The 12,709-nt window shown below is 39.6% G+C and overlaps 1 protein-coding gene across 2 annotated transcripts in view; it reads right to left on the minus strand.

The window, feature by feature from the left end:
* Positions 1–8,140: 8,140 nt before the first annotated feature.
* Positions 8,141–12,709, minus strand: part of wrn (WRN RecQ like helicase) — a 28,143-nt gene continuing 23,574 nt past the window's right edge. Inside the window, exons 33-35 of one of the 2 annotated variants that reach the window (XM_058412451.1) lie at positions 12,085–12,213; positions 11,278–11,421; positions 8,141–8,303 (exon numbers count right to left, since the gene is read on the minus strand). In XM_058412451.1, the coding sequence (XP_058268434.1) occupies positions 8,190–8,303; positions 11,278–11,421; positions 12,085–12,213 (387 nt within the window). In that variant the 3' untranslated portion in view covers positions 8,141–8,189. The remainder of the gene's footprint in view (positions 8,304–11,277; positions 11,422–12,084; positions 12,214–12,709) is intronic. The other variant, XM_058412452.1, reaches the window with a different exon arrangement.

Genomic DNA, 12,709 nt, shown 5'->3' on the forward strand with positions numbered 1-12,709 from the left:
AAGAACTTCTTTTTAAGCCATAGACTTTTTTTCTATAGTGAATAATAAATTTCCCAAAAGAAGACTGAAATAAAGAAATGCAGAGAATCACGTGACACCATAAACTCCAGGACTAGATCCCCCTGTGTTCTGGTAAACTGATCTTCTTCATTTAGATATTAAAACATGATTGGCTCTAATATTTTCTGACCATAAGTTTTCTTTGTTTCTGAAAACACTGTGGCTAAATTTTTGCCATAATGACATTTTTCATACAATTACCCCTTAAACTGACGATCCCAAAAAACAAGTTTAATGAGCTTTTGAAGCCTGGTTCATCATTCACATGATGCTAGAAGACAAATTTCCAAAAAAACAAAAACAAAAACAGAACAGTGTCATTTTGCTTAAACTCTTTCTCTAATCAAAATGAAATGTCTTATATTCTGCATCCCATCATGGAATTCACAGATATCCTGCCTGAATGTGTTGCAATTACATTTATGTAATGTCAAATTAGAGACCAATCCACATCTAATAAAATCATATCATGCTATCACCATCTAATGATCCATAAACTGGTGTTCAGGTGAAATGTGTGACCTCAAAATGCCTTCAACAGACAGATCAACAGCACAACATGTAGATATGAAGTGCCACCCTACCAGTTGATTGAAAAACAAAGCAACATTCAGCTACAAAAAGCTCCTTACCGCATTGTTTGCATGCCCATACTCTCTGAAGCAATGCTAAGAAATCACAAAGCAGTGACAGATGCCAAGTCCAAACAAAGTACAAAAGCAAAAATACAGGTTTTAAATGTGTAACACAATCAGAAAAAGAGTATTATTAGTCATTACATTGAATTTTTAGAGCCATGGGAACAGATGTCATACAGTTATGTCTGGGGGGAAAAATGAGTGGAGGTGTTTAAACAATAGACTTGCTTAACAAAGTTGGGAGTATTCACTCACTCACTTTTACAAACCACTTTATCCTGATCAGGGTCACCATGGATCTGAGCTGATCTCAAGAACTCTTTGGATGTACAGCAGGGAAACGAATAGGGCTCTAGGTGCAGGGCACCATGCACACACTCATTCACAGTTAAGGGTGATTTATCTTAAACTAGGTAGGTAGGAAGAAACCAAAGAATCTCCACATAGAGAGATAATATCATTGCAAATATCATTTGGTAACAATGTGGATTCTGTTACTGGACATTTTGCCAAAAGAAAAGATTTTGGGCAATAAACGTTGACCATCTTAAATGTTGACTTAAATATCAACATTTATACAGAGAGAGAGGGAGTAAAAAAGGCCTTTAAAAATCTTTTAAAGGCCTTTAAAAGTCCCCCGCAGGTTCCTTAAATTGTGCCAAGTTCAGCACCACAACGCCTAGAAAGCTCCATCTAGTCTCCATGGCTGTTTCCTAAACACTTCCCTGTTATCTATTTAAAGTGCACTACATTGGTAATGAAATGTTGGCTTCCTAACCCTATGTAGGGAACTATTTGTTCCACAGGGATGGCTTTGATATTTAGTGTCCTGCATCTCTGTGCGCTTTTACGCGGTATGACCTTTTATACAGGCGCAGGGAAATACTGCAGTGAGTCAAGCACAGGGTTGCCAGATTGGAGCTACACTTTTTCCAGATCAAATCAATTCAACTGTAGAAATTCAAAACGCTTTACAGCCTTCTTCCATGGTAGACTCCGAATTCCTCTAAAGGAAAAGATAAAAGCAGTTCCTGTTCTTCAGTTTAGAAAATCTTGCCATCAGGTTACAATCACACCTAAACCAAAAACTTTTCCAGTGTTGCCAGATTGGATGGGGTTTTCGCTCAATATAAGGTTTGCATGGATGACAATACATGAATTAAGCTGGAGAGGTTTATTTCAAGCGTGGTAAGTGCCATCCTGTGACCATGTTTATAGTTAATCTTTCAGAATTGACAGGAAATCGTTAAATGTGTCAAAACTTATCAAAGTGAGGGGAAAGTTTGAATGAATGAATGAATGAATGAATGAATGAATGAATGAATGAATGAATAAAGGATACAATAGATGAGACTCTTACCGCATGTTTGGCACAGTGCGTGAGTGATATCCTTTCTCACCGCGCGCTTGCTCTGCACAGGAGGAGAGAGCGCGCGCAACACCGCCGCGTCTCCGGTGGGCTCCGTGAAGAACACGTACCGCGTCCCTGCTTTCATCCGAAAGCACATATTCTCCCGGGACCAGATAAGAAACGCCACAGCGTCCTTCCTGAGCCCTCCCGTCTTGATCTCCCATACACGGTGAACTCTTATCCTATTTTGGTGAAGCTCTGCACGCGGGTCCGGCTCGCGCGTCTCTCGCGTTACCCCATCCACACGGAACGGTTCCGTTTCGTACCCCGGCTTCTCCGGGGATTCCTCCAGTACCCCCTCTAACACAACACCAGCGCGAAGCGCGAGGTCCCGCACCGGGATGGAGAAACAGTCGGGATTCCCGCACTCACACACAGATAGAGACGTCAAGAGTCCGCAGATCAGGCACAGCAGGCGCATTGTAACGGAGGTTTTAGCACAGGAATGGACGCAGGTGGCACAAGGGAAGGGCAAGATAAGCCAACTGAGTTCACTCGGAGTGCACACTTGGTGCTACTGGAGAGGGCGGAGTTGCCCAAGGAGAAAATCTGAGTCTTGTGTGAGAGGATTTTCCTCTTCACAGTCTCCAGTCAAATGTGACATCATTTATCACCGAATTTACCTCAACACGCTTCATCACAGCAATCTGAGACTCAAAATATAAACTTCATTACATTATCATTAATGTGCATGTACAGGTAAATAGGGTAATTAAGTTAAAAAAAAAAAAACAACCAAACAAAAAAAAACCCACAAAGTATTCCAAGAATTATGTGCATGCTTTAATAAACTAAATCTAGCCTTTTAATGTTTTAGAATTTAGATTTAGACTCTGGTGGAATTGATATTTAAAATATTTTAGACGTGAAACTGATTAAAAAATATTTAAAATGCGAAATTCCTCTGTAATATTGTTCTAATTAGGGATAGGAAGGTATGCCTGGATGGGGTGCCAAGCAACACAAGGTCATGATTTCTCACTTAAAGAGGTCAATCAGGCCAGGATATATTGCTAAGCATCATATAATGCAAATATGGTGCAAATATGAAAATCTGAGAATTGACTGAGCGACTAAAATGGTCATTTCTACCCATAGTGTCTTGCTTTAATAGGTTAGAAAAAGATATTTACTAGAATAGTCTTAATGTTAAGCAAATGCCCCATACTTCACATTATACTCCGATAATACCCAAATACCCCCTTAATTTCACACTGTATGGACATTTTAGCTGGATTTTTTAGGCTAAAAAGAAGTAGAAGAATAAACAACAAATTTTGGAAACTGAGGCTTAGCATAATTTACAGAAATACAGAAATCAGCAGAAATACTTCAAAAGGCAGCAAAACACCCAAGTGTAATACAGCTGTATTAATACTGCACACTGACTGACTGTATCACTTGTGGTAACAAACACAGAGGCATAGTGTGTAGGAAATAGTGGAACGGTCTACCCAGACCCCCTAAGTGGATTCGGCTCCTTAAGGGCTTGGCTGACTAAAAACCTTGCTATATCAAGAGGCCCCTCCTACACTATGTGTCTATATGAACAGGGAAAATTGGAAATCTGTGGAAGGCCCTGGGTCAGAATAGTATAAATAGTGCAGCGTGTGGCGAGCATGTAGCATAGCGGGTTCCTTTTCGTTCTTTATGCTTTGCCCAAAAATGTTTGCCTCGGATTCTTTTCCTGAAGCTGGCATACTGTTATTCATGATCACACACTCTGTTCACAGCAAGGGCCCTGTTCAAGTCTACTGAAACACAATCTTCCAGCAAATGTCTGGTTTTTAATAGAGACTAGGATTTAAAACACAGGAGCATCCCTTTATTTCATTTACTGACATAGTTCTCTGTGTTGAAATGAAACACAGGTGATGTGGTAAAGACGAAAAGAAGAAGCATTTTGTTGTAAAAGGTTATTATCAGATCCAGTGTTAACTTGTAGGACCATTGCATTAAAGGAACTTTCAGTAATATGTGTAATCGGAGTAGTACACACACTCAGTCCAGAACAAGACAATAATTGTGAGAAATGCATTCGTCAAGCCAAGTGGGATCTGATTGTTAGCGAGAACTCCAGCTGGAACTTTTATCAGGTGAAGAGTTCAAGGTTTATTTTATACTCCAGGAATTCTCAAACTTTTTTGTAGCTAGTGATTAATAACATAAGCTGTATTTGATTACATTCTATATACTGTGTTTATTACATTATAATAATATTTTATTAAAGCTTTTTATTCATGAAATTGTTTTTGAAGTTTGAAGTATATATTTACACCGATCAGGCATAAGATTATCACTACTGAGAGGTGAAGTGAATAAGACTGAGTATCTCCTCATCATGGCACCTGTTAGTGGGTGGGATATATTAGGCAGCAAGTCAACATTTTGTCCTCAAAGTTGATGTTAGAAGCAGGAAAAATGGACAAGTGTAAGGATTTGAGTGAGTTTGATGAAGGACCAAATTGTGATGTCTAGACCACTGGATCAGAGCATCTCCAAAACTGCAGCTCTTGTGGGGTGTTCCCGGTCTGCAGTGGTCAGTATCTATCAAAAGAGGTCCAAGGAAGGAACAGTGGTGAACCGGAGACAGGGTCATGGGCGGTCAAGGCTCATTGATGCACATAGGGAGAGAAGGCTGGACCGTGTGATCCGATCCAACAGACGAGCTACTGTTGCTCAAACTGCTGAAGAAGTTAATGCTGGTTCTGATAGAAAGGGGTCAGAATACACAGTGCAGGACGGGTCAGGGCTGTTTAGGCAGCAAAAGGGGGACCGACACAATATTAGGAAGGTGGTCATTATGTTATGCCTGGTCAGAGTGACTGGACAACTTTAGAATACTTAGAAAAATATACCTTTGTTAATAATGGGTTTTACACCAACATGACTACATGTAAAAAATTGGACAAATGCTTGAGAAACACTGCTCCTTCGGATGGACAGCTGACGAGTAATTGTAGGAAGCTGCTGTTTTAAACCGAATCATTACTGAACCATACACCAGAGTAATTAGACTCAGGTCCTGCCCAAAGCCTTCAGTGGTCATTCTTTGATCTTTTTTCCATGAAAATCATCAGAAGTAAATTCAAACTAGAATCTGAATGTCGATCTTATGAAGTAAGTGACCCCCTCATTGCGGCTGCAATAAACAGAACATTCAGGGATTTAAAACACTGCTTACTTTGTTTTTTTTCCTGCTGCAAATTGTATGATGCAGCACTATTAGAAAGGCACCTTGGGCTGCTGTAAAAGAACATAATGTAGCTGTTCCTGGCAGTAAAGTTGGCTCAAAATAAATTATAACGTTAATGACTTAACAGTTAATGTTATTTTGAAGTTGGGTATCATCATTTCCTACAGTTAAATAATAATAAAAAAATAATTCTCTTGCAAAATTAGCATAAATGACTATATATATTCGAATAAAATGCTTCAGCTAACTTCTTGGCTCCACACAGAAGTGCAGCAGTGTTACTCCAATGAATGCATTCATTACACAAGAATCACATTACAATAACAAGTCTACAGTCTCTGCTGTTTGTCTCAGCAGGCGGTCATGTGTTTTGTTTTTTTTTGCTTGTACAGTAAGGCACTGATGCTTACACACAATATCTAACACCCATAGCACCAACACATGTTTAGTAGAATTTCACCACAGCCTTTAACCTCACCCAGTGACTTAGCATGGCAGGGCCAATCACACTGCATGTCCTGGCCCCGAGCATGACCACAAGCGCCTGTGCCCTGGGCAGCTGGGAGCGGCAGTGGCGCCTGCCGTCCACCTGCTTCCAAAGTCTTTCAGCCTCACTGAATACTGGCACATCTGACCTGAGGGCGTGTGACATGACAGAAACAGCTGTGTGGGATTCCCCAGACGCGACGACAACACCGTTTCCTGAAGGCCTCCACAGTGAAACACTGCTAATGATGGATTTCCACTTTTCCGAGTCCACTGGGGTCTCCAGTTCACTAGCTCCCCTTTAACTGTGAAAAAATCCCCTCAGTACGGAATGGTATTTTATGAACATGATCCGACCTTCCAGATTTTTCAGCTCATGTGCAGTAATATTCAGACTATTTAACGGAGCCTGATTTCTGATCTTTCCAAACAAAGAACACATTCTTTCATCTTTAGCAAGCAATGAACACAGACTATCCCAGAACACTGTGAGTGTGAGGCAGGAATACACCCTGGACTGGACATTACTTGATGTTTTGAGTTAAGGTTTGGATTGAATCCATTTAATACAAGCAATCTGTTAAACAGGCTAACACCACTGGAACACCAGACCTTCTAACAAAGTTCCACAGATCTCTGGGGTCCTTCACAGACCACTATGAAAACCAGAGCACGAATCCACTTCAGTGCAGGCAGAATTACTGACCGGATTTGCTTCAATGAGTAGCAATGTGTGAGTCTGGGCACTTTCATATAATAATATTATTATTTTGATAAATCATGCTAGATTTCTCTGGGTTATAATTCCCCGAGACATGAGAATGCAAGAACAGCTGGGATTATCAATGCTGTTAATATGCTAAAAGAAAAAGAACTTTAGATGGAAAAAAGACTTGATTGCATTAGAAGAAGCCTGGAAGTCTGAAAAAGCATTAATTTCACTCATCAGTAGCTGTCTAATGAGACAGATCGATGCACAGAACTTGTAAAGCATAAAAAAGCGCCAAAGTTTAGCATGTGCACAATAAACCATGTTAAAAGTTAGTTAATTTAATCGATGTTTAGGTATTCTGCCAACTTTTCGATCTAAAGGCTTTCCTATAAACGCTGCTTTACAATTCCTTAGACACTCGGACAAGTTCAATAGATACATCATTTCATCTCTTCTGAACAGCAGAGTATTGTCATGCCTCAGGTTAAGCCACTATCTCTGACTAGTAATCCAATGACAACTTAATCTGAAAAGACAGCAGAGCTTTACTTCACTCAGGATTAACCCTGTACACAGGAACTGTTTCTATTCGCAGAGTAGCTCTTAGTCTTAGTGTCTGGTCTGAATGATTTATCATTTCCTGATTTTTATTCTTAATGAACAGAAATCCATTACTCATAAAAAATGTCTGTTTACTACCAACAGAGGTGTAAAGAAAAACTGATCCAAATAAAAAAAAAATTACATACAATTTTTTTTAAATATACACTGATCGGGTATAACACTATGAGCAGTGACAGGTGAAGTGAATAAGACTGAGTATCTCCTCATCATGGCACCTGTTAGTGGGTGGGATATATTAGGCAGCAAGTCAACATTTTGTCCTCAAAGTTGATGTTAGAAGCAGGAAAAATGGACAAGTGTAAGGATTTGAGGGAGTTTGAGGAAGGGCCAAATTGTGATGGCTAGACCACTGGATCAGAGCATCTCCAAAACTGCAGCTCTTGTGGGGTGTTCCCGGTCTGCAGTGGTCAGTATCTATCAAAAGTGGTCCAAGGAAGGAACAGTGGTGAACCAGTGACAGGGTCATGGACGATCAAGGCTCATTGATGCACGTGGGGAGAGAAGGCTGGCCCGTGTGATCCGATCCAACAGACGAGCTACTGTTGATCAAATTACTGAAGTTGTTAATGCTGGTTCTGATAGAAAGAGGTCAGAATACACAGTGCAGGACGGGTCAGGGGGACTGACACAATATTACTCAGATAGTCATAATGTTATGCCTGGTCGGTGTAAGTTTGTTTTTTAAAAAGTTGTATTCAGTTGTGAATGAGGTCTGAATGAACACTGCACTGAAAAGAAACAGTTCAATCCTGATTGTTACAGTGAAAATGGAAAGTGTAAATGCTTGTCATGAAGATTTCCTGATTTGGGTTTGAACCGGATCATATTTGGATCAGTACTGAATTAAAGTACCAAATCATTGCATGTATCATATTGTAAAATATGTATCAAGAAATATATCCTATATCTCTAAAAGAAGCAAATTCACACTCCTACAATAAAATAGAGATAAATTAAAACATTTATTTTTATTTAAACTATATACACTTTTTTTTTTTTTTTTTTTTTTTTTTTTTACACACAGTGTAAATGCACAGGTTTTTCTGAGTGACACGTGAGGAGTCACATGAAGAGTCCTTTCTTTTTTTTGTTGCTTTTCGATGCAGCAGCGTTCAGAGAGTCTGCTGGTGCTTCTATCCAGTCAGGCATCTTCCTCTTAGCTGCCTCGATTTCAGTCTGTGGGAAAAAGTGATCATGTTAAAGCAGCGAGTAGATTTTTTTTTTAATTGAAGCAGTACTCTTCACTTCAGGTCTATAATGAAATGACATGAATTAATCCAAGCAGAGGGTAACTGTAATTCACTTTATTTCTACATTCAATACCTGACTAAAATCTTGCACTGATTTTTGTACATATTGGAGTTAAGTACGGTGGTCGAGAAGTGCAAAACAAATTAACAAATCCAAAAACACAAGGACGATTCAGACAAAGGTAGGTATAGTGTGTGAATGGAATTCTTCCCTCTGATTGGACGAGACATGGGTCACTCAGGATCTACAGGAAGTCCAGCAGTAGCTGCAGCAGTAGAAAGTGGATTGGTGTGTGTATGAACACAGCTCTGCTCTTATAGCGCTCCTTACATCCTTTAATCTGGAGTTTGATCTTCCGAACATTCCTGCGTTCTTCAGGTGTGTTTTTAGAGATCGCAAACTAATCTTTATTCCATGATATCAGTATATCCAAAATCACGCCATATGATAACGTCCTTCCTCACAGTAGCGCTGAATGAAGTCCATTTTCTTATAAATATATGTTCGTTATTTTCTTTAAGATTTAAAAATGGTTTAAAGTGAAGGCAGAACTCCACACATGTAGAAGTTACACAATTTCCTACTTCCTGTATATCCTGAGTGACATGTCTCGTCCAATCAGAGGGAAGAATTCCATTTGCAAACTATACCTACCTTTTCTTCTTTGTCCAAATCGTTCTTGTGTTTTCGGATTTGTTATTGTGATTTGCACTTCTCAGCCACCGTAGTTTAGCCAGTTCTTTTTCACTTCGATCTCTGCTAATAATGAGCAGCAACAGTTTGGTCATAAAAAAAAAGTAATACCAGATTTTTACATCACACTATAAAAATCACACAATAATATACACAATCTGTGAAAACAGCAGAACTGAAATTATTATTAGTAGGAGTAAGAGTATTAATTAAATATGCAGTGAGGAGGGCCTGAGTCCTCTTGGTGAAAGTCTTTTGCCCCATGCATAATTTAACTTAACCATGATAACTATCATTAGTGTACCATCCAATTGACCATTAATCTCCCTCCATGCATTTCATTGTCTTCTGGCCCTCATGATTTTTCTCTCTCCTTAATCTTAATGACCTCACCAGCACCACTCCAGACAGGATGCAGCAGATTGAGGAGTTTATCTATTTAGAAACGAACCCTAATGCTCACATATTGATCCATAGGTTTGTGTCGAAGCAGCAGGAAAGACTGTTGATGAATGGCCTCAAAAACCTGCTTATATCACCATAAACGTCCGGGTCAAGATATATTGCGGCTTGTTAAGAATCTTTTGAATAATAATAGATGCTGCTTGTGCTGGTATGAGAATGTTGTAATGAGCAGTGATGTAAAAAAAATTGGTTTTAATCCTAGATTTTTATGTTTACAAATTGCTTTTTTCCCCCCACTATTATATTGGCATGAATAGCCAAACATCAATCAACAGCTAATATTCACATAAAAAATAGACGCCATTCTCCAATTGTTTTATTTTATAGCTTACTGTGCCTTTCAGAGAGAAATAAGAGAACAGGAAGAAGCAACACAAAGAAAGCTCCACTTTTGTCCCATGACAATACCTCTGCTTTTATGTCCAGCAAAAAGCTCTGGACTAGACGGGAAATTTACGGCAGGAGGGGATGAAACCCCAGATGTGGCGAGTGAGTCTGTGTGCATGAGTGTGAGTGTGTGTGAGGGCAGTCAGGGGTCAGACAGGAGCTAAGCCACACCCCCTGAGCTAAGCTACACCACTGCACTCATCTTGTTAGAGGTGGCCATGATGGCCTGATCGATCCTGTCGCGTGTCATTAGCCTCGGGGCAGAGGTCAGGTCCCAGAGGCCAGAGTTGCAAATAAACAAAGCACTTCACGCTGCACGCCCATTAGACCTACATTAGCTCGACCACTGTTGTGTATTCACACACCTGTTTGAAAGCTGTCCTTTAGACGAGAGGACATGGAAAAGGTCAGCGAAACCATGAAACCAACACCAAAACCCAAATCTAGAGCTTATAATTAGATCTCATAGCTACAGCTGAGATTCAGGTTTAGGTTCCAGTCTGTGCAAGTCTTTGCATGTCTGTATTTGCATTGACATGCGACACAAGAAAGTGGCTCCTCAGAGTACATACGGTCACTCAGCAATGCTGTAAGAAGGCTTTGTACACAATGGAACAGACATGTAATAGCCTTCAGATGTCAGGAGAGGTGGCACAACCTGCCACAAAAAGAACACCTATTAATCTATTTGGTGAGTCCTTATCAGAGTGAAACTAATGCATTTGTTTTTTTTTTTGTTTGTTTTTTTTAACACGTTACTAAACCCCAAAACTCATTCATTCATTGGTTATAAACACAGTGATGGAAAAACACGACAGAGCTATCCACAACCCAAAAACACCAGACATGTTGAGTTCACTTTCTGAAGGTTAAATGACTTAATACAATGAAATGCCAGAGTTCCTGAACTGAGGCCACACTGCCCAGACGTGTGACGCACTCACCCCCGGGTGTGATTGACGTGTCCTTACCTCCTCAATTTGACCACAATAAGGTTTCATTCAAACGGCTTAAACACGGCTTGTGTGAAAAAATGACGGCTCTTTAATTAATCTAATATGTATCCCAGGTATAATATTCTTTGGCAGAATTTATTTCTGATATAAAGTCTAAGGCAAACCGCAGAGCTCTGATCAGCAAAATCAAGCGTTTTTTTTTGTAGGATGTTTTATCACAGTAAGCTGACAGAAAGGTTAAAGGAAATAATTCTCGAAATTGTTGACAGTTAATTATAAACCAAAATAATTGTAGCTCTGTTGAAAGATCCTGCAAATTATTTTCACATGCATTATTTACAATTTATCACCACAATAATGGCTGAAATAACTAATGTTTAATGCGTTTTGAAGAATACCTTAACTGGTGAATTACTGAACAGGTCTTGAGTGTCTGAGTCCAGATTGGTCTGGTTCCAGGAAGCCAGCTCAATCCCACTGCTTTTAGAAGGCCTGGCATCTTCTACATTATGCTGAGCCACGCTGCTGGTTGACCCTGCAACCTAAACACAGTGTGTGAAAGAAGCTGCTTTAGACTTATAAACTTATAACTATAGTCACAACCTGATATTACTTGGCTGTGTCTGGAGAATCGATCAAGGATGATATTTTAGAAGACAGACTGATGTTTTATCCACTTGTTATTACTCTAGAAGGTTCTTATGGCCAGGTGCCCTGTCAGGTGCTAAACAGCAGTGTAGCCTACAACGGACGGGTCGTCATACACAAAGTTGAACAAAAAGTTAACCAGTTAAATAGGTCCATTTTAGTCAACATCGCAGTCAGAACATCACCTAGCTAGGTGATCGCTAGGTAGTGATGTGAAATGGCTTGTATCTGGATGTAGATATTATGAGAGCTACGTAGGTTTGTTAAAGAAACCTCATTGCAAAGGTCTGTAGAGCTCAGGACTGCACATGATTCAAGACATTCAATTAAGAAGAAATAAAAATCAGGTGAACATTTATCAGTGATGAAATCAGGAACTTGTTTCTTTTAAGATCTTAAAAGAATCTTACAGATTTGGAAGAAACTTCCAAACAGTCTAGAATTGTAAATAAGAATATTTTAATTTATTATCTAATTTGTTAATTTATTCATTAACAAATTAGTGACTGACTGGCCAGCAAAAAGGCAAAAAAAAACAACGAAATAAAGGACAATACTTCAGGCATGGGAAGTTCACTAAAGAGTTCATCGTCACTCATGTCCATATTGTCCGGCTCTGGCTCCAGCTGGTGCGTTCGACCTGAAGTGACCGCTTTACCAGCACCATCTGCCTGGACAAGCTTTCCCTGAGTGAAGTAAGAGAATTATTTTAGTTACTTTCCTTTTAAAACTCATTAGAATTCACATTTCATTTATAGAATTAGTCCATTTAGATTTGATGTAGAGGCACTGTCAAAAAATGACCGCACCAAGTAAGTATTCCATTCAAAGCTAAAAGCTACTTTTTTTGTTGTTGCTATGAACACTCCTGGTGGAAAACAGGTCTAAAGCAATCAATCAGAGTGAGAGGAGAGAGCAAAGGTCACACACACCGCCTTTTCCAGCCCTCCTCTCTCTTAATGAAAGTTTTAAGAGGTAACAATGTATAGAGAAAACAAGAGCTCAAAGACACAGCTTTCTTAAAGCACCGTGGACCCGAGACTCGCGCTCATTTCCTGCAAGAATGCACTGGGTTCAGTGGAGTTCTAACGTTTGCATTTAAACAGCACAGCAATAGAAACTTGAGACGTCCAATTAACATTTAATGGTCACATTCTGCCAGAGTTGAAGCATAAGTGACCT

This window comes from Hemibagrus wyckioides, linkage group LG16 (assembly GCF_019097595.1).
Source record: "Hemibagrus wyckioides isolate EC202008001 linkage group LG16, SWU_Hwy_1.0, whole genome shotgun sequence".
Taxonomy (NCBI): Eukaryota; Metazoa; Chordata; class Actinopteri; order Siluriformes; family Bagridae; genus Hemibagrus; species Hemibagrus wyckioides.